Source organism: Dendropsophus ebraccatus, chromosome 3, assembly GCF_027789765.1.
Source record: "Dendropsophus ebraccatus isolate aDenEbr1 chromosome 3, aDenEbr1.pat, whole genome shotgun sequence".
In the NCBI taxonomy this organism is placed as follows: Eukaryota; Metazoa; Chordata; class Amphibia; order Anura; family Hylidae; genus Dendropsophus; species Dendropsophus ebraccatus.
The window spans coordinates 53,650,654-53,675,220 of NC_091456.1; the positions used below are offsets into that span (position 1 = coordinate 53,650,654).

At 41.3% G+C, this 24,567-nt stretch overlaps 1 protein-coding gene across 1 annotated transcript in view; it reads left to right on the forward strand.

Moving 5' to 3' along the window:
- SLC28A3 (solute carrier family 28 member 3) overlaps window positions 1–24,567 on the forward strand; it is a 76,569-nt gene that overhangs the window by 19,357 nt on the left and 32,645 nt on the right. Inside the window, exons 2-7 of the mRNA XM_069961782.1 lie at window positions 1,590–1,679; window positions 2,312–2,358; window positions 10,614–10,705; window positions 19,109–19,298; window positions 21,572–21,716; window positions 22,975–23,088. Of these exons, the coding sequence (XP_069817883.1) occupies window positions 1,590–1,679; window positions 2,312–2,358; window positions 10,614–10,705; window positions 19,109–19,298; window positions 21,572–21,716; window positions 22,975–23,088 (678 nt within the window). The remainder of the gene's footprint in view (window positions 1–1,589; window positions 1,680–2,311; window positions 2,359–10,613; window positions 10,706–19,108; window positions 19,299–21,571; window positions 21,717–22,974; window positions 23,089–24,567) is intronic.

Here is a 24,567-nt window from a genome sequence, read left to right on the forward strand (position 1 = left end):
TGATTGCATAAAAAGATGAATCAGTAACTATATATTTAGATATCATTAGAGTATTAGCTTGTGTTTAAGTTGGTTCTTCCATGCATTGGCTGACAATGGGTAGATAAAGGGTAATAAGCCTAAGGTAGAGACACACTGTAATTATTAAGGCCCTAATACATGGGCCAATATTTACGAGCAAGAGAGTGCCGACCGGTCAGATCAGTGCTTGCTTGCTCCTTGCTCCCTGCTCGCTGTCCGTGCTATTATAAGCCCCGACAGTGAGCGGGGAGGATCGGGGGGTGCGGAAAGCTTGTGGGGTGCTGCCTGGACGATCTTTAGAGCCCATAGGAAAGAGTGACGGTCTGCTGCCACCGCTCCTATTACATGGAGCGATGGCCAGAAGACCGCCGCTATCATTGTACATTTTTTGCAACATGTTGAAAGACACCAATCAGCCGACATCATGCCGGCGCCTGATCGTTGACTTGGAACACTACTTATTACACCAGGCAATTATCATTCGTAACAGCTAATGATTGGTGTAATAGGGCCTTTAGTCTGGGAGAACACTCAGATAGGCTCAGAAACGACTCGAACATATTCGCTAGCTGACTTTGTTCACGCCACTGTAATGAGTGGGACCTGTGGTAGAGTTACATCTCATTTGGCGTTTCCCAAAGCTTCTGTGCCTTGGACGCACAAATGTGCAAAATACCTAAAAAAAACTTTCAGACTTTATTTCAGTTCTGGAAAAAAAAATCTAAACGTGAAACACATTTTATGCATTTCAGAAAAATTTGTATTTCCAGGACCTAAGGAATGTTCAGTCAGGATTTCCTCTCAGGTGTAAGACCAATGTGCACCACTACTTCTTCTTTCACACAAGGGTACTGCCTGACACGTCGCTCAAATAAGCAATAGTTAACTTTCAGGAGTTTATCGCTGTGAAATGAAGCAACTATATCTGACCACAGGTCTGTTGGAAGTTCCTGTTTTTCAGCAACTCTTTCAATATTGGATGGGTATATTTCCACATTATTCTCATAAATCAACCTTTTCAGTAAGGCTTGCACTCCAGCATCTTTCGCAAAATGTTCCAGGAAACTTTGACTTTTCCTCCGTTTGCTAATTGCCCCATTGCCCCACCTTCTGCAGCTTCTCCATTGCTCCATTGTTGGAGATTAGAATAGTAGGGAAGATTTACAGGATTTCTGGCTCAATGTTCACACTAAAGGCACCACATTTAGGCTATGTCCACACAACATTTTTTTTTAACTGCATTTTTGATGGCCGTCATTTTGAGGCAAAAATATGGCCATACTCTGCAAATTACTTCAGTAATGTTGAGAAAGTGGTAAAAATTAGTACCATTTACCACGGGCGCCATTGTACTTAGTATTGTGCTCTGCTACTCATCCCCTATTTCCCGATTTTTAGATGCCAATACCCCTTTTAGAATAATGGTCTAGCAGCTTGGCTTTTTAAATCCATTATGTACAATTTATACTATTACTGCCTTCAAGATCATAGCTAAATAGGGCTTGTGCATTGGTGTCCTAAAAAGAAGAGCTTTTTAATAATTTTTGTAAATGTTTTTTTTCTTACAGAATGATGAATCTCCTCCTAATGATAAACCAAGCAGAAATGATCTTCAGAACAGAAAACATATTAATGGAGACTCAGTAATCATTACCGAGGTAAGGCAAGGGGTTGTGTCACAAAGAAAACTAGGTCTATACTGATTAGAGATGAGCGAACATGCTCTCTTGGTACTCATTGGAGTATTAGGGTACTCGATGGTGCTCGTTATTCGCGCAAGCATCTCGCGATACTCGAGACAATGGCATCTTCCTCTTCCTGCATGTTTGGCGGCTTTTTTTCCGCCAATCATCATGCAGGAGAGTCTTTGGAAGCTTGTAGTATCACGTGGGAATCCTACATGTCGACATAATGGGACACTCAGCCATCCAGCTTTGCAGGGAACTACAACTCGCCCCAGTGACTTGAATGTAGTTGTGCTGAGTAGCCGATCACCATTGTGCAGGGAAAGGCTGTAATGAGTAATCTCTGCTGAATCAGCACTGTCTCCCCTTGGTTCTCAGGATCGGTATGGGTCGAAAAGGATGAATAGCACCAACATAAACTGATGACATATTCTAGAATTATGCTACCACTATTTTGAGATGGGTAAACCCCTATAAATACAGACAAATAGTCTGAATTTGACTATGTATTATATATAATATTACATTAGCCATACAACATTTGTTAATATTCCTGCGGTTGTTATTCATTTCTTGTTTTTTTTTTGTTTGTTTTTTTATTTTAGCTTGATGATGAGATTTTATCTACTAAAGGAGCCTCAAAACATAAAAGGTATCTTAGCCCTTCTGTTTTGCACACATTTTGCTCTTTATATACTGTAACACAGTTCCGGAAAAACTGCACTCAGTGATGTATACCTATATATATGTGATGTTGTCACACAGGAATGTATTTGTTGTAGAGGGATCCTTTAAACATAGTTAAGACACAGTTCACCCAGCTAGTAGCTAACAAGATGAGGAGCATGGTTCTACAGAATGGTTGGGTGAAGTGCATCATAATGCTATGGTCACACACAGAAACTGTGCTCATCCTTTATATTTTTTCCTGTTAGTTCCACTCCTGCTTTTGGCTTCAGATACTTTGACTCCTTGTACTATAAAATAAAAGCATTTTTCTGCATTATGGAAGAACAGACTAATATATGAAAGGTACCATGTGTCTTCTTGTCCTAACAGCATCTAATAGTGTCAGCAGTTTAAAATGTGAATTATAGCTAACAGATTCCTTTTAATGCTTTCTCTATGACAATGTTTCTAACTCCAGCCTTCAAGACTTAATGTTTTGAGGATTTCCTTAGTATTTTACAAGTGATATGATTACAGTATAGTCAGAGAATTGGGTATTACCACAGCTGTTCTTTGCAGGTGATATCCTCCAAACATCACCTGTTGGTGCGTCTTGAGGACTAGAGTTGAGGAACAATGCTCTATAGAGAAACCACAGCCAGGCAACTCTGACAGCATTTTATCCCTCCCCGTTCCCAATTAATCTCTCCACCGTCGCCATCCATCGGTGGAGAGGCAGGAGGCTGTCATACATGTTCTCAGTAGATGAAGTGTGGTTTACTAGTAACTACTTTTGGTCCATTTCTGAACATATACTCAAAAGTGCAGTAGACTACATTAGTAAGTCCATAAAATAACATTATACATGAAATAAATAAATTAGTTGTAGTCATTAGACTATGGTCCATTGTATTGCACAGCACTTTCTGTTGGTAAGCCAAAGAAGACCTCGAATGTAGAGCATTTGAATAATGTGAACCCACCCCTGGAGATACTCTGCCAAATACTTCCTTGTGAAAGTGGCCTTAAGGTGGTGTCACCAAATTGTAGCTTAAAGGGGAACTCCGGATAAGAAAAACTTGTTTTCTATTAAAAGTACATTAAAAGTTATATAGATGTGTCTATACAATGTATTACTGTATCTGTACAGCTCTGTCACTCTGGTAGCTGATAGAAATCCAGGAAGTGAAAAAAATGGCCCCTTGTGTCAATTCACATTGTCTCCTGCTCCTGCTGCTATCCCCCCCCAGGAGACAAATATTCCATGCCTCTGTCTCACATTGTGTGTGTTTGCTGATGATGCAGACAAGGGGCAGGGCATGATCTCACAGGAGGCTTGGCTGGATCCCCCAATCCCCTGAGTGATTCACCATCTCTGACCGACCAGAAGCAGGTGTTGCACTAATTTTACTGATTGTAATGGGTGGGGGACTGTGATGGTCAGCTGAGGGAAAGCATTGCATTCTGGGAAATGCCAAACCAGGAAGAACAGAAAAACAAAACAGAGCAAACCCCCCCCCCCCCCCCCCCCCCCCCCAAACAAATGGATTTTTGGTAGTTTCAAAACTGGGATAGATAGGTAAGTAATGTGTTATACTTCTGCAGAAGTTTCATTCTTTTTTAACCTCTACCTGGAGTTCCCCTTTAAATTAGCAGTTATTTCCCTGTGTTTTGTGGGGGAAAATTAATCCTGTAATGCCCTTTTTTGGATTATTTGTACAGTTTTCAGAACCATGACAATGGTAACATTTGTAACAACTGCAGATGGTGTAGATGAAAAGGAGTTTTATGCATAGAACAGATACAGATAACAGCAAGCAACGAAGCCAGAGTAAACACACATACTGCTAATCCAAACAGTGATAAAGTTAAAGTTTCCATTTAAAACATTGCTTCATAACTCCAATGGTGAGAATATACAATTACAGGGGTTGTCAGAACTCCAGTAAATACAGGTGAGCTATAGTGATGATCCTGAAATAAAAGATCAACAGTGTTTTACTTGGCTTTTTTAAGTTCTCCGCAGGCACAGGTGATCTTTCTTAGTGGCTCTCAGTTGTGATTAGTACAGTAAATTCCCATGCAGAACCTAATAGTATATATGAGAGGTCATTGTTTTCATAAAATTCACTGTATTTACAGTATATGTCCCAATGTGGCTTATAACAACAAAGTTTAAAATGCAACTAAAAGTGGATGTAACCACAGTACACGTCTCCTTTCAGGGAGCGTGTTCAATTGCACCCCATAATATCATAGAATTCACAGAAAGGGGTGCACAAATTATATAAAACCTAACGTTTATTTAATATGTTAAAAATATACCCCACATAAATAGACCAATACACAACATACAACAAAAATTAATGATTATACAGACACTGTTCTCAGAAATATGCAACCAGAGCCATAGCCTAATTTCTCAATGTGCTTTTTCAGCTACGGTCATAGGTTACTATTCACACCAGGGTAGAAGGATACACTCGGGATAGGGACCATCTAACCCTATTACGCCCTAACCGAGTGATATGTATATACTACCCCTTCTCGCACAGGGGGGAGCGGGGCACTCGCCCTAAAAAGGGCGACCCCTACCCTGGTCTACCCCTTGGTGAATCAACACCCTGTTATGCCCTCAAAGCAGTAACGCTGGTCCCTTACCCTCCGACGCGTTTCCTCCAGATAGCCGGATTTCTCAAGGAGGCAAGGTGTAATACTGGGAGTAATTGTAACTGGGGCTTAACTGTTAAGATAAAAAAAGCAAGACAAAGTGTAAATCTACTTCATTCATAATAGACAAACAATGTAGCACCATGTCAAACGAACGGGGTACACTCACCGGCTGCTGCAGTGGCAAGCAAAGAGCCGTAGTACACTCCGTGCAAGTGTGCACGCTGAGTGTGTGTCCTGGAGCAGTGGCTGCAGGCATTTGCAGTCCTGGTCCCGGGGGAGATATACATCATGGCCGCGCGCTTCCGCCCTTGCGCGACGTCACTTCCGGTCACGTGACAAGCCGCGATGGTCAGCTGAGCGCAGCGGCGTTGCCCTGGTTACGCTGTACACAAAGTGACAGCGTACCTGGGTCCATGTGTACTACTCAAATGAGAAGGATTACTATGGTAGTCTCAATACTGTCTCAGTGCTTTGTCGCTAACAAACACAGATATGGGGAATTAAAGAACAGGGTGTTGGAGTTGTAAGTACCAATCAACATCGTATACACATGCAGTATGTTATTTACATTATTAGCATTATTAACAGGAAGCAGAAAGCAGGGAGATGAGCCAAATATGCTTAATCAAGGTACTATATCTCGTGTCATGATTTTCAAGGTTTTTTATGGTTTTTTAGGGGAGGGAGGGAGAAGAGAGGAAAGGATGGAAGGGGGGGGGGGGAGGGGGAGGGGTATAGCGTGTTGTCATAAATAGCATGTAAAATTCAGCTGTTCATTAAGCCCCATGGGCGCTGTGGTCTTCATCCTGAAGATCCATTCACATTCCTTTTTCAGGACCAGTTTGTCCCAGTTACCCCCTCTCACTGGGGACTGTACAGCCTCCAAGCCCACAAATGACAAACCTGTCACCCTGCCCATATGACATGTGTTAATATGACGGGCTATGGGTTTGTCTCTTTTGTTAATCACATCCCTTAGGTGTTCACCTATCCTTCTGCGAAATTCCCGTGTCGTTTTGCCGATGTATTCCATGCCGCATTCACATGTAGCTTTGTAAATCACACCACGAGATCTACAGTTAATGAAATTTCTAATTTCATACATCTGTCCTGTGATGTTACTTTTAAATACTCGTGTGCGTTCAACGTGTTGGCATGCGATGCATCCACTACAACGATAGCATCCTGGTTTTTGACGGGTTAACCATGTCTCTCCTGAACTCGGTGGTGTAAAATGACTCTTGACCAAACGGTCCCCCAAGCTCCGTCCCCTCCTGTACGTTACCTGGGGAGTTGTCCCCACCTTATCCCTGAGGTCCGGGTCAAGCCTCAGTATGTCCCAGTGTTTCTGCAATACCTGTCTCACCTGCGTGGCTCCTGAGTCATATGTACCAATGATACGGGTTATATTATCACCAGTCGGTTTAGGTCGCGGTGTCAGCAATCCTGCTCTATCTCTACTTTTAGCTTCCCTAAATGCAGGTCTCAGCACCCTATCCGGGTACCCACGTGCATGAAAACGTCTCCTAAGGTCATCAGATTGCACTTTAAATTCTTGTTCTGTGGAGCAGTTGCGCCGCATGCGCAAAAATTGGCCTTTAGGTATACCTGTCAGTAGGGATCTTGGATGGCTACTTTCCCATGACAATAGGGAGTTGGTCGCTGTAGGCTTCCGATGCACAGTGGTATTGATGTTACCTATTGCATCACGCCTTATTAGTACATCCAGAAATGGCAATTCTTCCTTCTGGATATCATAGGTGAATTTAAGGCCTACATGATTGGCATTCAATGACTGCACAAATTGCACAAAGCTTGCCTCTGTCCCGTTCCATATGATGAAAACATCATCGATGAAATGGGCCCATAGGCCAATGTGCTCCGTGAACTGGACATTTTCTTCATTAAAAACCATCTTTTCCTCCCACCAGCCCAGAAAGAGATTTGCCACAGTGGGCGCACAAGGACACCCCATGGCAACTCCCCTGAGCTGGTGGAAGAGATGGTGACCAAACAAAAAGACATTCTTTGTCAGAATGAATCTCAACAATTCAGAAATAAATTTGTTGTGTGGTCCGTACTGGCAACCCCTGCTCCTCAGAAAATAGTCTACTCCTTTGATGCCTAGGTCATGATCTATTGAGGTGTATAGTGCCTCTACATCAATTGAGGCCAACATGGACCCATTGTCCAAAGTGATCCCGTCTAGTTTACACAGAAGATCTGTTGTATCCCTCACATAAGAGGGGAGGGAGGTGACAAAAGGTTGTAGAATCTGGTCTACATAGATGCCTATATTTTGGGTAAGGCTATCCACTCCAGACACTATTGGTCTCCCTTTTAAAGGAGTTGTGCCTTTGTGCAGTTTGGGGAGGGCATAGAACGTGGCCGTGATGGGGTGCTGTGGTACCAAAAAATCTGCTTCATCTTTACTCTTTCCTCTCTTCTCCCTCCCTCCCCTAAAAAACCATAAAAAACCTTGAAAATCATGACACGAGATATAGTACCTTGATTAAGCATATTTGGCTCATCTCCCTGCTTTCTGCTTCCTGTTAATAATGCTAATAATGTAAATAACATACTGCATGTGTATACGATGTTGATTGGTACTTACAACTCCAACACCCTGTTCTTTAATTCCCCATATCTGTGTTTGTTAGCGACAAAGCACTGAGACAGTATTGAGACTACCATAGTAATCCTTCTCATTTGAGTAGTACACATGGACCCAGGTACGCTGTCACTTTGTGTACAGCGTAACCAGGGCAACGCCGCTGCGCTCAGCTGACCATCGCGGCTTGTCATGTGACCGGAAGTGACGTCGCGCAAGGGCGGAAGCGCGCGGCCATGATGTATATCTCCCCCGGGACCAGGACTGCAAATGCCTGCAGCCACTGCTCCAGGACACACACTCAGCGTGCACACTTGCACGGAGTGTACTACGGCTCTTTGCTTGCCACTGCAGCAGCCGGTGAGTGTACCCCGTTCGTTTGACATGGTGCTACATTGTTTGTCTATTATGAATGAAGTAGATTTACACTTTGTCTTGCTTTTTTTATCTTAACAGTTAAGCCCCAGTTACAATTACTCCCAGTATTACACCTTGCCTCCTTGAGAAATCCGGCTATCTGGAGGAAACGCGTCGGAGGGTAAGGGACCAGCGTTACTGCTTTGAGGGCATAACAGGGTGTTGATTCACCAAGGGGTAGACCAGGGTAGGGGTCGCCCTTTTTAGGGCGAGTGCCCCGCTCCCCCCTGTGCGAGAAGGGGTAGTATATACATATCACTCGGTTAGGGCGTAATAGGGTTAGATGGTCCCTATCCCGAGTGTATCCTTCTACCCTGGTGTGAATAGTAACCTATGACCGTAGCTGAAAAAGCACATTGAGAAATTAGGCTATGGCTCTGGTTGCATATTTCTGAGAACAGTGTCTGTATAATCATTAATTTTTGTTGTATGTTGTGTATTGGTCTATTTATGTGGGGTATATTTTTAACATATTAAATAAACGTTAGGTTTTATATAATTTGTGCACCCCTTTCTGTGAATTCTAAAAGTGGATGTAGACATCTAGGGGAGTAACCAGAAATGGCTGGGCCCCATAGCAAACTTTTTAAATGGAGAAGTCCGGCGATTTTTAAAAGCCGTCTGCCTGCAGAGGGGAAATTGAATACACGTAGGAACTTACCTCTCCCTGTGCCCAAGGTGAGCAGCAAGACTGGCCACGGGACTCTCACCGGAAGTAATTTTCCCCCGAGTCGTGACGTGCCTGTCCCAACTGATGGACTGTCTGCCCAGCCAATAAGTGACTGGAATGGCGTCCCGGTGTAGCAGGCCAGATTAACCCTCGTCCAGATTATACCCGGGTATAGTTTGGCCTAGGCCAGAGTATACCCCGGGGTATAAAATAGCCTAGGCCAAAGTATACCCTGGGGTATAAAATATCCTACACCAAACTATACCCCTCCAGGCCAGAGTATACCCCGGGGTATAAAATGGCCTAAGCCAGACTATAGCCGGTGTGTAAAATAGACTAGACCAAACTATACCCCGGGGTGTAACATAGCCTAGGCCAGAGTATGCCCATCTAGGCCAGAATATATCCATCTAATGTCGAACCAGGCCACAGTATTGCCCAGAGGAAAAAACTCTCTACCTGGGAGTGTAAAACAGCCTAGGCCATGCTATATCCCTCTGGGCCATAATGTTATTACGTCACTGGTTTTCTCACCCATGGCCCAGGCCATATTATACCCCATGGGATCAATTCTACACCAGGGGGTGTAAAATATCCTAGGCCAGATTTTATCACCATGGTTATAATGTTAGCAATTCACTGGTTATCTCACTTTATCTCTAATTTGTTGATAAGTGTGCAGATCTTTTTTTTTTTTTATCATATTTGGCTGCTGTACTGCTTCCTCTTGTTGGGAAATACAGTACAGTGCTTTTTGCAGTCCATTTTTTTCATCCTTTTTTGTAAACAAAAAATGGATCAAAGAACTGATCAAAATGCAATTTTTTTTAGCATACACAAAAACACAATCAACCATGTTTTTTGTGTACGCTAAAAAATGTATGCATTTTTAATCGTTTTTTTTATCCCTTTTTTATTATGGAAGTTAATGGAAAAACTGATCAAAACGGAGGCACACAAACGCTTCCTTTTTTCCATCCACTTTGCAAAAAACGGATGGGTTAACGGAGAGTGTGAACCCAGCCTAAAACAGCTTGGCTACAAAGCTACACTAGGGTAGGATTTTGCGCCAAAAAAAAACGATAAATCTAATGAAATCTAATTAATAAAACACCCCTGGAAACATTGAAAAAAGGTGCAGGCAGTGGAAACTGATGTAAAATAGTGCAAAACCCTTAATAAGTCTTGCACAGATATTTATAAAGTACACAAAAACCTTATCAGCCAAAAAAAATTGTGCAAACAGAATGATAAATGTCCCCTATGGGGGAGATTTATCCAACAAGGTGTAAAGTGAAACTGGCTCAGTTGCCCCTAGCAACCAATCAGATTCCACCTTTCATTCCTCACAGACTCTGGAAAATGAAAGGTGGAATCTGATAGGTTGCTAGGGGCAACTGAGCCAGTTTCACTTTACACCATGTTTGATAAATCTCCCTCTATGTGTTTAGATTTTTAAGATTTACATAAGTAGCTTCTCACTTAAAGAGTAAAATGTTGAAGAATTAGTGATTCAATGCTACAGATTTCATGGGGGTATAAAATGGCCTCTTTGTACTATAGAATAAACTTATTTTGTACATCCTGTTAGATAGCTGTTAGGAGATACATGGTACCTTTCATATACAGTATCTGTCTATGCTTCCAGTGTCAGTGAGTTAGAATGTGAATTGTAGCTGACAGATTCCCTTTAAATGTAGAGGAGCAGCTATTACATTGGTTCTAGGTTTGCTATATACTATTTTAAATTTATACAAAGTGTGTCGCTTTGATGCTTTTAGAAAATATTATCCCTCACATTTTGCTCATGATGGATTGATTTACATAATGTTTCACTTCTAATGTCAATATATCTTTTCTTCTACAGCTGCTTTGAAGAGAAATATGATGCCATATGTTCTTTCTACAATAAACATAAAGTCATTATTAAACATGTGATCTATGGCATTTTGTTGGCAGGTAAGAATGAATGACCTCAGTGCTAAACACTTCTTAAAGAGTCACTGTCGTATTTTTTTTTTTTGCAGAAATCAATAGTCCAGGCGATTTTAAGAAACTTTGTAATTGGGTTTATTAGCCAAATCTGCCATTATCTGCATGTAAAAAGCCTTTTCCCAGGTCCCCCCTTCCTTCCTCTTTTTCATCCACTCTGAAAAATCTGAAAATTGTGACTTGTTGCAGGAGACGTCCCCAGTCTGCTCTAGGGAGAGGGGAGGGGGGAGGAGGAAGGAGGGAGTTAGCCGGCAGCAGAAAGCAGATAACAGAGGATTACAGGCACGGAGCTGGGTGACAGCTGTAATCCGAGCTCAGACAGGTCACTGGTGATGGTCAGAAGAGATATCACGTGAGGGATTTGTAGATTAACTCTTTGTTGTCCTGTTTTGGTCTTTTCTTTAGCTCTCTCCATAGGAGAACAATGAAGACAGGGGGGAGAGCTTCAAACTGCTTTTTCATGATAAAAATGCATTTTTCGGATAATAAACCCAATTACAAAGTTTCTTAAAATCGCCTGTACTATTGATTTCTGCAAAAAAAAAATTCACGACAGTGACACTTTAAGCTTTGTTTACACATTTGCATTTCAGAACTGCATAGAAAACGCAATTAAAAACAATAATATGCATGCAATTTTTAGATTGAGCGTGATAAGCAGCAGCTGCAAAACATAATGAAGTAACAGTCTTTCTTTATTATAAATAACCAGACAAGACTACTGAATAGAGATGAGTGAAACTTCAGTGAGTTCGGCTAAGAAAAACCTATAACGCTCAGTATTTGACTGTGGCTGGCTGAAGAAGATGGATGCAGCCAGAAGCAATCTGATAGGGGATAATGTCATCAGGGCCGTATTTACCGCTAGGCACCTGTGGTCCAGTGCCTAGGGCAGCACCTTGCAGGGGGGCCACAACAGGGAGCAGGAGGAAGGAAACAACTTTTTTGTAATTTTTTTTTCATTTATTTTTTTTAGTCTCCCACCTTCCATTTAGACTTACCAGTAAATCTGTCTGTGTCTTTTCAAGGGGGGGGGGGGGGGGTATGGTGGTCTGGTTTGGCGGTGTTATCCAGTCACAGTATGGTGGTATTGTTCAGGTCTGGTATGGCAGTGTTATCCAGTCACAGTATGGCAGTATTGTTCAGGTCTGGTATGGTGGTGTTATCCAGTCACAGTATGGCGGTATTGTTCAGGTCTGGTATGGCAGTGTTATCCAGTCACAGTATGGCGGTATTGGTCAGGTCTGGTGTGCCGGTGTTATCCAGTCAAAGTATGGCAGTATTGTTCAGGTCTGATGTGGTGGTGTTATCCAGTCACAATATGGCGGTGTTGTTCTGGTCTGGTATGGCAATGTTATCCAGTCACAGTATGGTGGTATTGTTCAGGTCTGGTGAGCCGGTGTTATCCAGTCACAGTATGGTGGTATTGTTCAGGTCTGGTATAGCAGTGTTATCCAGTCACAGTATGGCGGTATTGGTCAGGTTTGGTATGGCAGTGTTATCCAGTCACAGTATGGTGGTATTGGTCAGGTCTGGTATAGCGGTGTTATCCAGTCACAGTATGGTGGTATTGGTCAGGTCTGGTATGGCAGTGTTATCCAGTCACAGTATGGTGGTATTGTTCAGGTCTGGTATGTGGTAAATGTAATGCCTGGAGCTATTACCTACCAATCTACCAATCCTGTGGTGAGAATTCCCTCAGACAATATGCAGACGGCTCTAATCATTTCTTCAATGTGCAAATTTGTTTATGTTTTAAGCCGTTAAAAAACATGAAAAACGTGATTCAGACAATGTTTCTACATGTACAGAAATGCTTGTGGCTGATACCAGGCTCCCATTTCTTCCCCAGTGGTCATGTGCTGTTACCAGGATTATTGGCCATATGCCTATTGGTTACCACATGAGGGTCAGGCATCTGCTGCATGTGGTGACGTACAGTAAATGTGGGAACGCGGCCTAAGACTGATCAGATATCAATATGATGTTCAGAAACTAGAAAATCATGATGCTAATTGGTGAGTGAAGATGGGAGGTCTGCAGGTTTAGTGCCTAGAGCAGCAGTAGCTGGTAAGATAGCCCTGAATGTCATCCTAGAGCTCACAGGAAGTCAGTTTACCCAGAAGAGGCCACTTCCTCCATTAAACACCCTGAGCTATTTAAAGAAGTACTCGAGCGAAAACCTTTTTTTTTCCCATATAAATTAACTAATCTCAGAAAGTTAAATTGATTTGTCAATTTAAAAATCTCAAGTCTTCCAGTACTTATAAGCTGCTGTATGCCCTGCAGGAAGTGGTGTATTATTTCCAGTCTGACACTCCACTCTCTGCTAGAAATAAATTACAAATCACCATAACTTTCTGAAATAATTTGATTTGAAAGAAAAAAAAAAATCAATGGAGTACCCCGTTAATGATATTAAAAGCTTATTTTTGTGGGATGACTACAGGTCATTTTTAGAGATGAGCGAACCTGCCGAGGTTTGGGTTCGTATGAACCTGAACTCTTGGCTTCTGATTCCCACTGTCTGCCTACTCCGTGGAGAGGGTGAATACAGCCTGAGGACCGCCTAGAAAACTGGGATACAGCCTATGGCTATGGCTGTATCCCAGTTTTCCAGGCTGTCCTCTGGCTGTATCCACCCTTTCCATGGAGGCTGCAGACAGCGGGAATCAGAAGACGAGAGTTATGGTTCATACGAACCCGAACCTCGGCCTGTTCGCTCATCTCTAGTCATTTTCAACAATAACACTTTCATTTTTTGGCTGGGTTCACACTACGTATATTTCAGTCAGTAGTGCAACCAAAACCAGGAGTGGATTAAAAACACAGAAAGGATCTGTTCACACAATGTTGAAATTGAGTGGATGGCCGCCATTTAATGGCAAATATTTGCTGTTATTTTAGAACAACGGCCGTTATATTGAAATAATGGCAGTTATTTACTGTTATATGGCGGCCATCCACTCAATTTCAACATTGTGTGGACAGAGCCTTTCTGTGTTTTTAATCCATTCCTGGTTTTGGTTACAATACTGACTGAAATATACGTAGTGTGAACCCATCCTTTAACTACAAAGCCATATGAGGGCTTGTTTTTTGTAGAACCAATTGTACTTTGTAATGATACCTGTCATTTTATTATAACAATATATGATCAAACAGAAAAACATTATTTGTGGTATAAAAGTTAAAAAAAAAAAACCTGTTACATAATTGTGTGTTTCTTTTGCACAGTGCACTTTACAATTTAACTGACATGTTAGCTTTGTTCTTCCATCTAAGGGGCTGTAGCAGTACTTATTTTTGTGCTGTTTTGGTTGGTTATTGTCATTTTTGTATAAATAACTTATCCCCTGTCTATATGATAAGGTGTCAGATCACAGGGGCATCTGACTGCTGGAACCCCCTGTAATGTCGAGAGTGAAGCCTCAACTCCTTTGTTTGAATGGAGCCGTGACTTACGCATGCGTCCCTTCATTTATTGTCCTATACAGCTGTTAAAGATAGCTGATTATAATGATCAGTGTCCTACTTCAGCCACTACTTGGCTGATTGGGTATGTAACATCATGCCCCTGAATCAGGAAGCCTGCTGCAATAGAGACCAAAGCTGTGTAAACCTAAAACCAGTGGGCAATCGGGGGAGGCAACAGTGTCTCCCTAGGCAGCATATCAAACAATAACTTTTCCCAGACAATCCCTTTAAGTAGAGTAACAAACAAACATTACTTCTAGTGTTTCGGATTCTATAATGACAGATTCTGTTCCAAAGAACTTGCACATACCAAATGTGGTACCAGTATTCAAAGGCAAGTCAAATAATGAGCCCAGAAACTATAGGCCTCTCAATTTTAACCTTTATTGTGGGTAAAATATTTAAATTTTCTAAAAGATGCTACCCAACCACCGTCCCCCCCAGAGATCCAAGTGGGACATAATTATTAGTGACATTAAGGCTATGTTCACACAATGTTTTTCAACTGCCAATTTTTTAGCCTTAAAACGACTTTCACGGCCATCATTGCAAAGACGGCCTTTGGTTCATTACTTATGTTCAGGTTTTATGCTTGCCGCTTTTAACAGCCTTTTGGGTGTGGCTATTAAAGGTTACATTGAATTTAGTTGAAAAAAAGTTAAATGACGGACAGAAAGTAAATCATAGTGGGAACGACTAAAAATAACGGCCGCTGTTTACAAAATAAGGGCCCCAAATTTATGCCATGAACATTAATTTGACATTAATTTGAGCACTGAGTGCACAACTAGTCTCTTGTACCGATAAGATGGAAAAATGTGGAATATCAAACAATGGAAGATGTCTCTCAAGGTGTTCTCTTTGTTAGTAAGTATTCATTAATTAAAAAGTGGCACATGGATAAAATTGCGCATAAATAATAATAAATTGCCCTTAGTGCAAATACCACAAGATAGCAGTAAAACAATATATTATTAAAACTGGTTATGGCTGTGTTCTCACACAGTATTTTTACTTAGTTGAAATTTGGTGGATGGCCACCATTTAATGCCAAATACTTACCGTTATTTTAAAACAATGGCAATGTTTTGAAAGGCAGTTATTTGCCATTATATGGCGGCCATCCACGAAATTTCAACAGTGTGTGAACAGAGCCTTTCTGTGTTTTCAATCCACTCCTGGTTTTGGTTGTAAAATACTAAGCAAAAAATACTGTGCAAAAATACTGTGGGGGAACATAGCCTAAGGGTGCCTTCACAAGTACAGTATGGCTGCTTATTTCTCGCACAAAACTCGCATGAAAGTAGCTGCATTTTGGTGGTGTTGAACTCGCCTGTGAAAATCATATGAAAATCAAAACTCGCATGTAACAATTGCACCAAACACGCAGTGAGAATACACATACATTGGCTTGATAGCAATCAGTATCACTGTGGATTTATGTGCGAGAAACTCGCAGCGATAAATACACAGTGATATTGTACGTGTGAAGGCACCCAAAAACATTAATTCTGAACCAGCTAACACCAAGCTTCGGAGAAATTTCTCATTGTACCACAAAACAAGACATAGCATTATACAGTGGCGTGTATGTTTTGTTTTTTGAGTTTTTTTTTTTTTTAGAAATATAATTGTTTTTAGAATATGTTCATGTATACATGTTCTGTAATCTTGGCATAATACAGCAGATAGCCTTGGATGGAAACAGTAGGCTCGATTACAGTTCTTGATGTATAAGCTTATTATAGTATTGTAAGGAGTATAGTATTGTAAGGAGTGTGGCGCTAAATAATTATTCACAAAATAACACAAATTACAAAGTTATACAACTTTGTAATGTGTGTTATGTATGTGAACAGCCCCCTTCCCCGTGTTTTCCCCCACCCACGCTAGACCCAGAAGTGTAATGCACTATACTCACCTGATTCGTGTCGACCCCCGTCTGCCATCTTGGGACAATGATGTCATCTTCAGATGGGCGGCCGAACCGCTCGATCTGTGCCGGCCACCTCTGCAGCGTCATCAGCTGCTCAGCCACGATTGGCTAAGCATAACTGTGCTAAGCCAATCGCGGCTGAGCACAGTTATGACGTGGCAGAGGGGGCCAGCACGAGGAATGGATGGAGCGGTTCGGCCGGCCGCCTGAAGAGGACATCATTGTCCCAAGATGGCGGACGGGGGTCGACACGAATGAGGTGAGTATAGTGCATCACACTTCCGGGTCTGGCGTGGGTGGGGGGAAACACAGGGAAGGGGGCTATTCACATACATAACATACATTAAAAAGTTGTAATGTGTGTTATTTTGTGAATAATTGTTTAGCGCCGCACTACCCCTTTAATGCACTGATAACAGAATGGGTCTCATTTACTAACATGTTTCAGTCATCAAATTGACGGTTTTTACTAGTTTTCCCTGTCAGTTTCTTGTTTAATCATAATTACCAACATCTTCAGCCAAAAAGATGTCTACAAACTGACAAGCCAGTCATTTAGTGCTTTAAAACAGTGGGAGTGTTGTGGGTGTGTCCCTTTAAAACTCCACCATAACCGACAGATTTATCAAACAAACCGTCAAAATTTTTTTTACAAGTTTTCTATTATCAGCCACTTCTAGTGTGGCAGGATGGTCAGGTTTTAGTTTTCTTGTGTGAAAAACCCAACAAAATTACTAAGAGCAAGCAGCCACAATAATAAGTCTGGCAGTTGATGTGTAGAAGTGTTGAAAACCTGACAATCTCAGTAAGGCCCAATGTATCCTATTGTTGCAACAACTATAACTAACGAACTAATAACTACGAACATGAAAGTTACTAATAGTGTGGTGGATATCCCCCCTTACAGCTCCTGTGTCTGAGGCTGTGTAGAGTGTTCCTTTGCTGACTTGACTGACTACTGAAGAAGGGTCTATCTGACCCAGAAACACGTTAAGTGATTACTATAGTGATTATCAGAGCCATGGTACCCCAAAATTTTTTATCTATAACAGCACTGGAAACCACACTGACCACCAATGTGTTGTATACACGCACTCAAGGCCAAGTGCCAACCTGTGCAACCTGTAACATGTTCATCATTAGTACCAGAAGATTGCTTGGCTTTTCGTTATCACAGGAGTCTGACATCAATGTGGACTGTCTATAGCGCGATTGCAGAGCAGCAATAACCATCATTGTATCATTACAACCCCTTCGGGATCGGCATGGGGGGTAGGGAAGTGCAAGATAAAGCTTTCATCATGACACTGCAGATGGTGTTAGTAAAGGAGTCAGCGTAGAAGTAGTTTTAATCACACGGTTAGTAATTTTTGTGTACAGCAGTTGTTAGAATAGGATACATTCTGTTTGCAGTGTATGAACCAGTGGTGTAGCAACAGCAGTCGCCGTCTAGTGGAAAGAAGGTTTCTACCCTAAGAGTCTTTTTAGCCTAATATGGGTCCGTGCAAGGTTGCAAATGAGTACCGATCAGCAAATTCATTGCTTGCCTGCAGCATCTTTACTCGGCATGATGGATTGTGCTGCCAGGCCACACAAACAATCCCTGTATTGTTCATGTGACTATTAACGTTCATTGTTATTGGCCACACTTCTCCTGTTTACACAAGATAGATAGATTTTACCGACGGTCAAAAGATCAATCAGCAATCCACTTATTGCTGGCTGTTTGTAGGAACGCTAATGGCCGATAATCGACCAGAGTAATAGAGTCTTAATATACAGTAAAAGGAGATTCCTTATTGTACGAGCAGACTATACTACTGTTTGTCAGCGAAAGATGTCACAATGTGCTCAATAAAAGAGTGCAAAAGGTGCCTGGAGTCTTCAGGCTGGTTTCACACTGCCTTACAAATCCTGTAAAAACACCAATAAAAAAAAAACGCCACTAGCCAGATGGAAGTTTATAATTTGCCATACACACATAGCGCTTTGTTGGCGGTTTTGAGGCTCTGTGGCAGCTTTTTCACACATCATGCTGAGGGTATGGCTTTTTTTTTTTTTTTTTTTGCAAACTATGGCATTTTTTCTCCTATAGACTTCAATGGGATTGTTCTGGATACCTCAAAAACTCCATTGCTGTGCATATGAGTTTTTTTCTGGTGTTTTTGTCACCTTTTGTGGTCCAGCATTCGTGTCATATATTGGCACACAAAAAAAAAAAAAGTTCAGCACACAAAAATGCCTAAACCACAAAAAAGATCATTCAGACATAAAGTTAAAAACACTAGAAAAATGGCAGAAAAAAAGGCAAACCTATGAAAAAATGCGGGTTTTCTGGCTTTTTTTTTGGCCTGAAAAATGTCAGACAAAAAGTGTGTGTGAGGGCACCCTCAGTGTACTTATATTTCAAGTCATAATTACTAGATTAGGCTGGGTTCACATTGCGTTTTTGCAATCTGTTTAACATATACATTTTATGGAAAAAAACGGGTGCAAAAACACGGATACAAAAACGGATGCAATTGCGAGTCATCGGTTTGGATCCGTTTTTCATTTACTTCCATTATATATATATATATATATATATATATATATATATATATATATATAGATAAAAAGAACGAATCAAAATAGATGCTACAAATAGTAGTAGTAGCTACGTTTTTCTGTCCGTTAAAAGTAGCCAATTAAAAATGGATATATTGAACGTACTGCAAAAAATCAGTGTGAACCCAGCCTTACTGGAATTAGGTTGCTTGTCCAGACTTTTATTCTAATTACCATATTTGATTTTCTTTTTGTTTGCTGTCCTTTAGATAAGCATTGCGGGATATTAGACTGAACTGGCTTGATGTATTTTTCTAGCTGGTACAAGCTATGTTAATATGATATTCACATGTTTAAACTTGAACTTAAATGTCCTTCATTTAATAAAAGACAACCTATTTTCCTTCAAGGTTTCTTAGCGATGGTGATTGCAGCCTGCGTTTTGAACTTCAAAAGGGCACTGGCTCTTTTTGTTCTAACTCTTCTGGTCATCTTCTTTGTCTGCTGGGATTTGTTTATAGACCGTTATGGAGGCAGAATTGTCAAATTCTTCTCTCCTGTTGGTTCATTCTTCAAAAAACAATGGTTTTGGATGAAATGGTAAGTGCTCTACAATCTATCTATTTGTATAACAATCATTTAGCATGTCCATTAAAATGTAACGCTACTTATCATGGTTAGCATTTAGTGAATGTACTGTATTATAGAATTTTTTTTATTATACAGGGGAGACAGGGGATTTGGTTGTTCATAGGAGATCACAAGGAAGTAATGGTTGTCAGATCTAAAATATGTGAGGTCACAGAGAAATGCAGGAGAGACATGGACAGTGTACCCTAAGCTCAACAATTAGCAGAACAGAAGGCATAAGACAGTGTTCAGACTGGGCACAACCAAAGGCAAATAAAACAGAATAGTTTGAAAATTATGGCCAAAAGCGCAGTCTCGGTCGTACCTTACGAAACGAGGACTGCGCCAAAGTTCCATCACATGCATCCATAACACAAACCTGCTGATATGTCCCTGCAGCTGCATACCTGATGTTTATCGCCTTGTTTTTTCTCTAGGTTCCATCGTATTGGAGAAGTTTGATTCAGAGCAGATGTGCAAAACTAGTTAGAAGCAATGGGGGGCACTTCTTGGCCCCACAGAGCACCCCCTCGGCCCACTAGACCCCTTTTTTTAGTGATGCCTTCTGTATGTATATTGATGTGTGCATAATCAGGGTGGTCTTTGATGTGCACATGCAGGAATAGCACCTGTACCAAGATGGGCTGCTCTTCCTGCACATGCATGTCAAAGACCACCCTGATTATGCATACATGAATCTGCATAGAGAAGCGTCAATGGGCAGAGGGGGTGCTCTGTGGGACTGAGGAACGCCCCCTGTGCTCTTAACTAGCTGATTTGTATATTTGCTCTGGATCAAACTTTTCCAAAATAGTGAGACCTAGAGAAAAAAAAAAAAAAAAGGCCGGTGCTACAAACATGAGGTACGCAGCTGCAGGGGGATATCAGCAGGTTCCCCTTTAATAAGAATTACACTTTAAGACCGGGTTCACACAGCGTGAAACACCGGCCGTTCTGTGATCCGGCCATGTGACAGAACGGTCGGTTTTAGTGAAGATCATCCCAGATGATCTTCATTTCTGTTGAATTTGGATGCAGACGCATCCATGTGAGCCCGCATCCCACTTCACATTGCACACAATGGAGAGTGTGGCCGGAGCCGCACTCTCCATTGTGTGAACTGACACGTCTGTGCGGACGCTATTCAATAAATAGCAGCCGCACAAAACTGACAAGCCAGTTTTTCGTGCAGCCAATTGGAATCCCGGTCGGAGCATATACTATGGGGGACATTTATCATTTGCACCTTTTTTTGCAAATATTTTTAGCACTGTGCACTGGCTTATATGTTTGCAGCCTAGTAAGGTATTTATGAACATTCACATGTTGGTTCATAAATCACCTGCTATAGCTTCCCTGGCGCTGTGCATTTTACTGCAGGTATTCATGAATTGACCCTGGTTAAAAAAGTTCCGCTACCCTGGGACTGGAGTACAGATGCGAACGAAAATGCGAAAATTTCAAAATTCTCACATGATAAATCCCGGCTGAGAATATTCTTACGGATAACCACGCCCACGAATGTCAAGAAGGCAAAAAACTGGAGTAAGCTGTCATATTCACACATACACCGAGCTACACTGTTTAGTAAATCTGACGAAGGGCTGTGCACATCACACTTACGCCAAAAAATACTAAGGAGCACAAGGTACACTGCTTGATACATGTCCCCCTATGTGTATACACTCCGGCCAGGATTCCATTCATTCAAATAAAAGTATGTTTCGCATAAATCACAGCAGTTGTTGCAAATTGCAACAACGGCCGTGATTTATGCAAAACATACGTTGTGTGAACATGGCCTAATGTAGCGGTCTGTTAAGAGTTCAACTCTGGAGTTGTGACTCACGTGAAAACTTGGCCCCAGTTATACATATTTGATGCCACAATGAGTGTTCCAGGTAAACCAAGTAAGTGTTCTGTCAGACCTGTGGAGCAGGTTTATCAGTTCAAGTGCACCAGTTTTCAGCATTGTAGCTATTATTCTTCCTCATCACATAATCTGACATCTACAACATTTTTGTCAAGGTCAGAAAAAGGGGAATTTACATAAAAAATACTGCATTGTACAATGTAGTTACTCATTGGGTTTAAATTCTACATTAGTGTAGTACATGTATGTAATATATATATATATATATATATATATATATATATATATATATATATATATATATCATGTATAGACTATTTTGTTCTTTTGTTTTTATATTCCATATTGATATGATGTGCTTTCTCCATAGGATAGTTTGGATATGTCTTATCGCAGCAGTGATATTATGGCTTATTTTTGACACAGCAAAAATGGGAAGCACTCAGCTCATTTCTTTTGGTGGCCTAATCATGTATATCCTTCTATTGCTTATCTTCTCTAAACATCCAACTAAGGTATAGAAATTGCATTTACCCATTTTTTTATTACTACTATTTATCCTATTGTGACTGTATAGGAACATGCAGTGGTTGATGTCGGGTCTATGAATTAGCACATTGCTTTGGCCATAGGGAGGTATTGTACGGTATTATTGAATGTGGGCACATACAACACCAATCCTTAAAGAACAACTCTGGGTGTTTTTTTGGTTTGCCTTCCTAATTAACACGTATTAAAAAGTTATATAACTTTATATTGTGTGTTAATAAGCTGCCTGACATCCCCCCTCCCCCCCACGGAAATAAAAGAAAGAATACATACCTAATAACTGTTGACCACGTCCTCTTCTCCCGGCGCCATTTTGTGTCAGTGATGTTATAGCAGGGGGTTGGCCTGATCTTCCCACTCTTCAGCGAACAGGAGAGAAAAGGCTACTGGTACACTTGCACACCAGCAGCCTTTTCATTGGCTCACAATGCTCACAGTAGACTTTTCTCTCCTATTCGTTACACTGGAACGCGTAAGTGAGGGAGAACCGAAAACACCGACTAGAGCTGACGAGGACCATGGCTGGCAGGAAAGTCAAACAGCTAACAGATGTTAAGTATAAAATCTATGTTTGTCAGTGGGGTTTTTTTTCAGAGCCGGAGTTGTCCTTTAGGCTATGTTCACACTATGTAATGACAATGGTTGTTGTTTGACACGGCAGTGTCAAACAACAGGCGCTGTCTTATATGTTTACCCGGCCGATACTGCAATATCTGCCGGATGGACATGATTTTCTTTCGGATTACGGGCACATTTGGGTGTGCCTGCAATCCAATTAACCATTGGCCTCAATATTGTGAACAACAGATCGTGGACAGCATTGTTCACAGTCTGCCAGCTGGTAATAATTGGCACGTAAATTATTTCTACAGCCGCAGGGAAACAGCGGCTGTTATGTAATACATTGTGTGCATAGCGGCCCCTGTTCCCCATTGGATTCTACTGTGTATTTTTTGGTACAAGAACGACCGTACAGCAACAACGTCCATTCAGAAAATAATAAATACACTGTGTAAATATAAACTCAATGTCAAAAAATATATGGTTCAAATCTGTTTATATATAAAACTTTATATGATACATGAGAAATGAGTAAGGATAAAGATTGATATATCCCATATGAATGTAATACATAGTTGAAAGCAGTAATAAAAGTTATAACACATGATACTAGAACAAACTTGGCGGGAATGATAATGTTATGTCTGTACTTTTATTTTGAAGGTTAACTGGCGACAAGTATTTTGGGGTATGGGACTACAGTTTATTCTCGCACTACTTATCCTAAGAACAAAGCCAGGATTCGATGCATTTGATTGGCTTGGTATGCAAGTGCAGGTAAAATTCTTCACTCTGTAAATCTTAAATTACAAAAACATTAATTCAAAAGAAATCATCAAAATTTAAAAGAACTTTTTTTTTTGCAACAAAATGTTATGACAACCTGAATTTAGGAGCACTGTCATAGCTTTTCTGGAAAGGTTAAATGCTAATACCACAATTGCTATTAGTGGTAACAATGAGGTAACCAAATTAATAAGGTCAGGAAGTAGTTGACTGCTGAGGTAGAGATGTCATAATATACAGCAAAGGTGATCTGAGGCCAGATGCCTTTACGAAAGACTACAAGACTTATTATTGAAGTCTGGAACATAATCAGGCACTGACATCCTCATGTCAGCCACTCCAGTGCATAAGGAGGAGTTTCATGGGACTAAGTTCCCCATGTGGTCTCTGTCTCCACGTGAAACTGAGCAGCCATCTTGAATATTTTCATATGCAACACTCTGCTTCTTGGAGGCAGCCCTATTGCCTTCTTTCTAAAGCACTGTCTGAAGAGAGAAATAGATGCAAGAATGTCAGTATTCTTGGGCTACCTGAGAGAGTTGAGGGAACAGATGTGGAATCCTTTACTGAACGGTTGACTAAAGAGGTATTGCCGTTAGTCTCTCTCTGTGTTTTGTGGTACAGAGGGCCCTCATAATCCCACATTGTTTGCTGCCTGGAAAAGGGGGGATGACAATTTGCTATGACAATAGGTGCTTGTCCTTGTGTCCAGACTATACCTCAGATATCCAGAAGAAGCTCGGGCATTTTGCTGGTGTCTGTTACCAAATTAGGGACCTTGGATTGCGGTATGCTGTGTTTTATCTTACCCAAATCTGTGTACAAAATAGTCACACCACCAAGCACTTCACCACTCTGAAGGGCGCCTCTGACTGGCGGAACTGTGAAGAGTGATCCACACTGCCTCACCTCAAGATGCACTGAGGTCTTCAAAAGTTTAGGGTCGTTTTTTTCTGCTTTGATGCTTGTTTTGAAAGATTATTTTCTGCATTGGTATATCTTGATCTTCTTTACTGGTGTTCTATTGATATCCTTGGGTACACTTGGGTTCACACTAGTATTATGCTTGGAAAAGCCAACTCTAAGGGTTGGTGGTTTGATGACATCACTGTCCCAGCTTATTTACCCAGGACACTCTCTGTATACATATCATTATTGACTGCCATGAGACCGCCATGAGAAATGTTCAAGTTCAAGTTTCTCTTCATTGCATAACAATAGATAAGGCTTTGGTCACACGTAGCACAAAACTGTCAATTCCGTGACCTGGCTGCGTCACGGAATAGCCGGTCTCAGAAAAGATCATTTGCATCAGAACTCCCCACAGCACACGATGGAGCGTGCGTCCAGAGCCGCTCGTTCCATTGTGTGAACTGAATAGTGGGCATAGTGTCACTGGCCAGATAGAGGCCACATGTATCATCCTACGAACGGATGATTTTCGGCGGAAAGTGACGATTTGCGTATTTT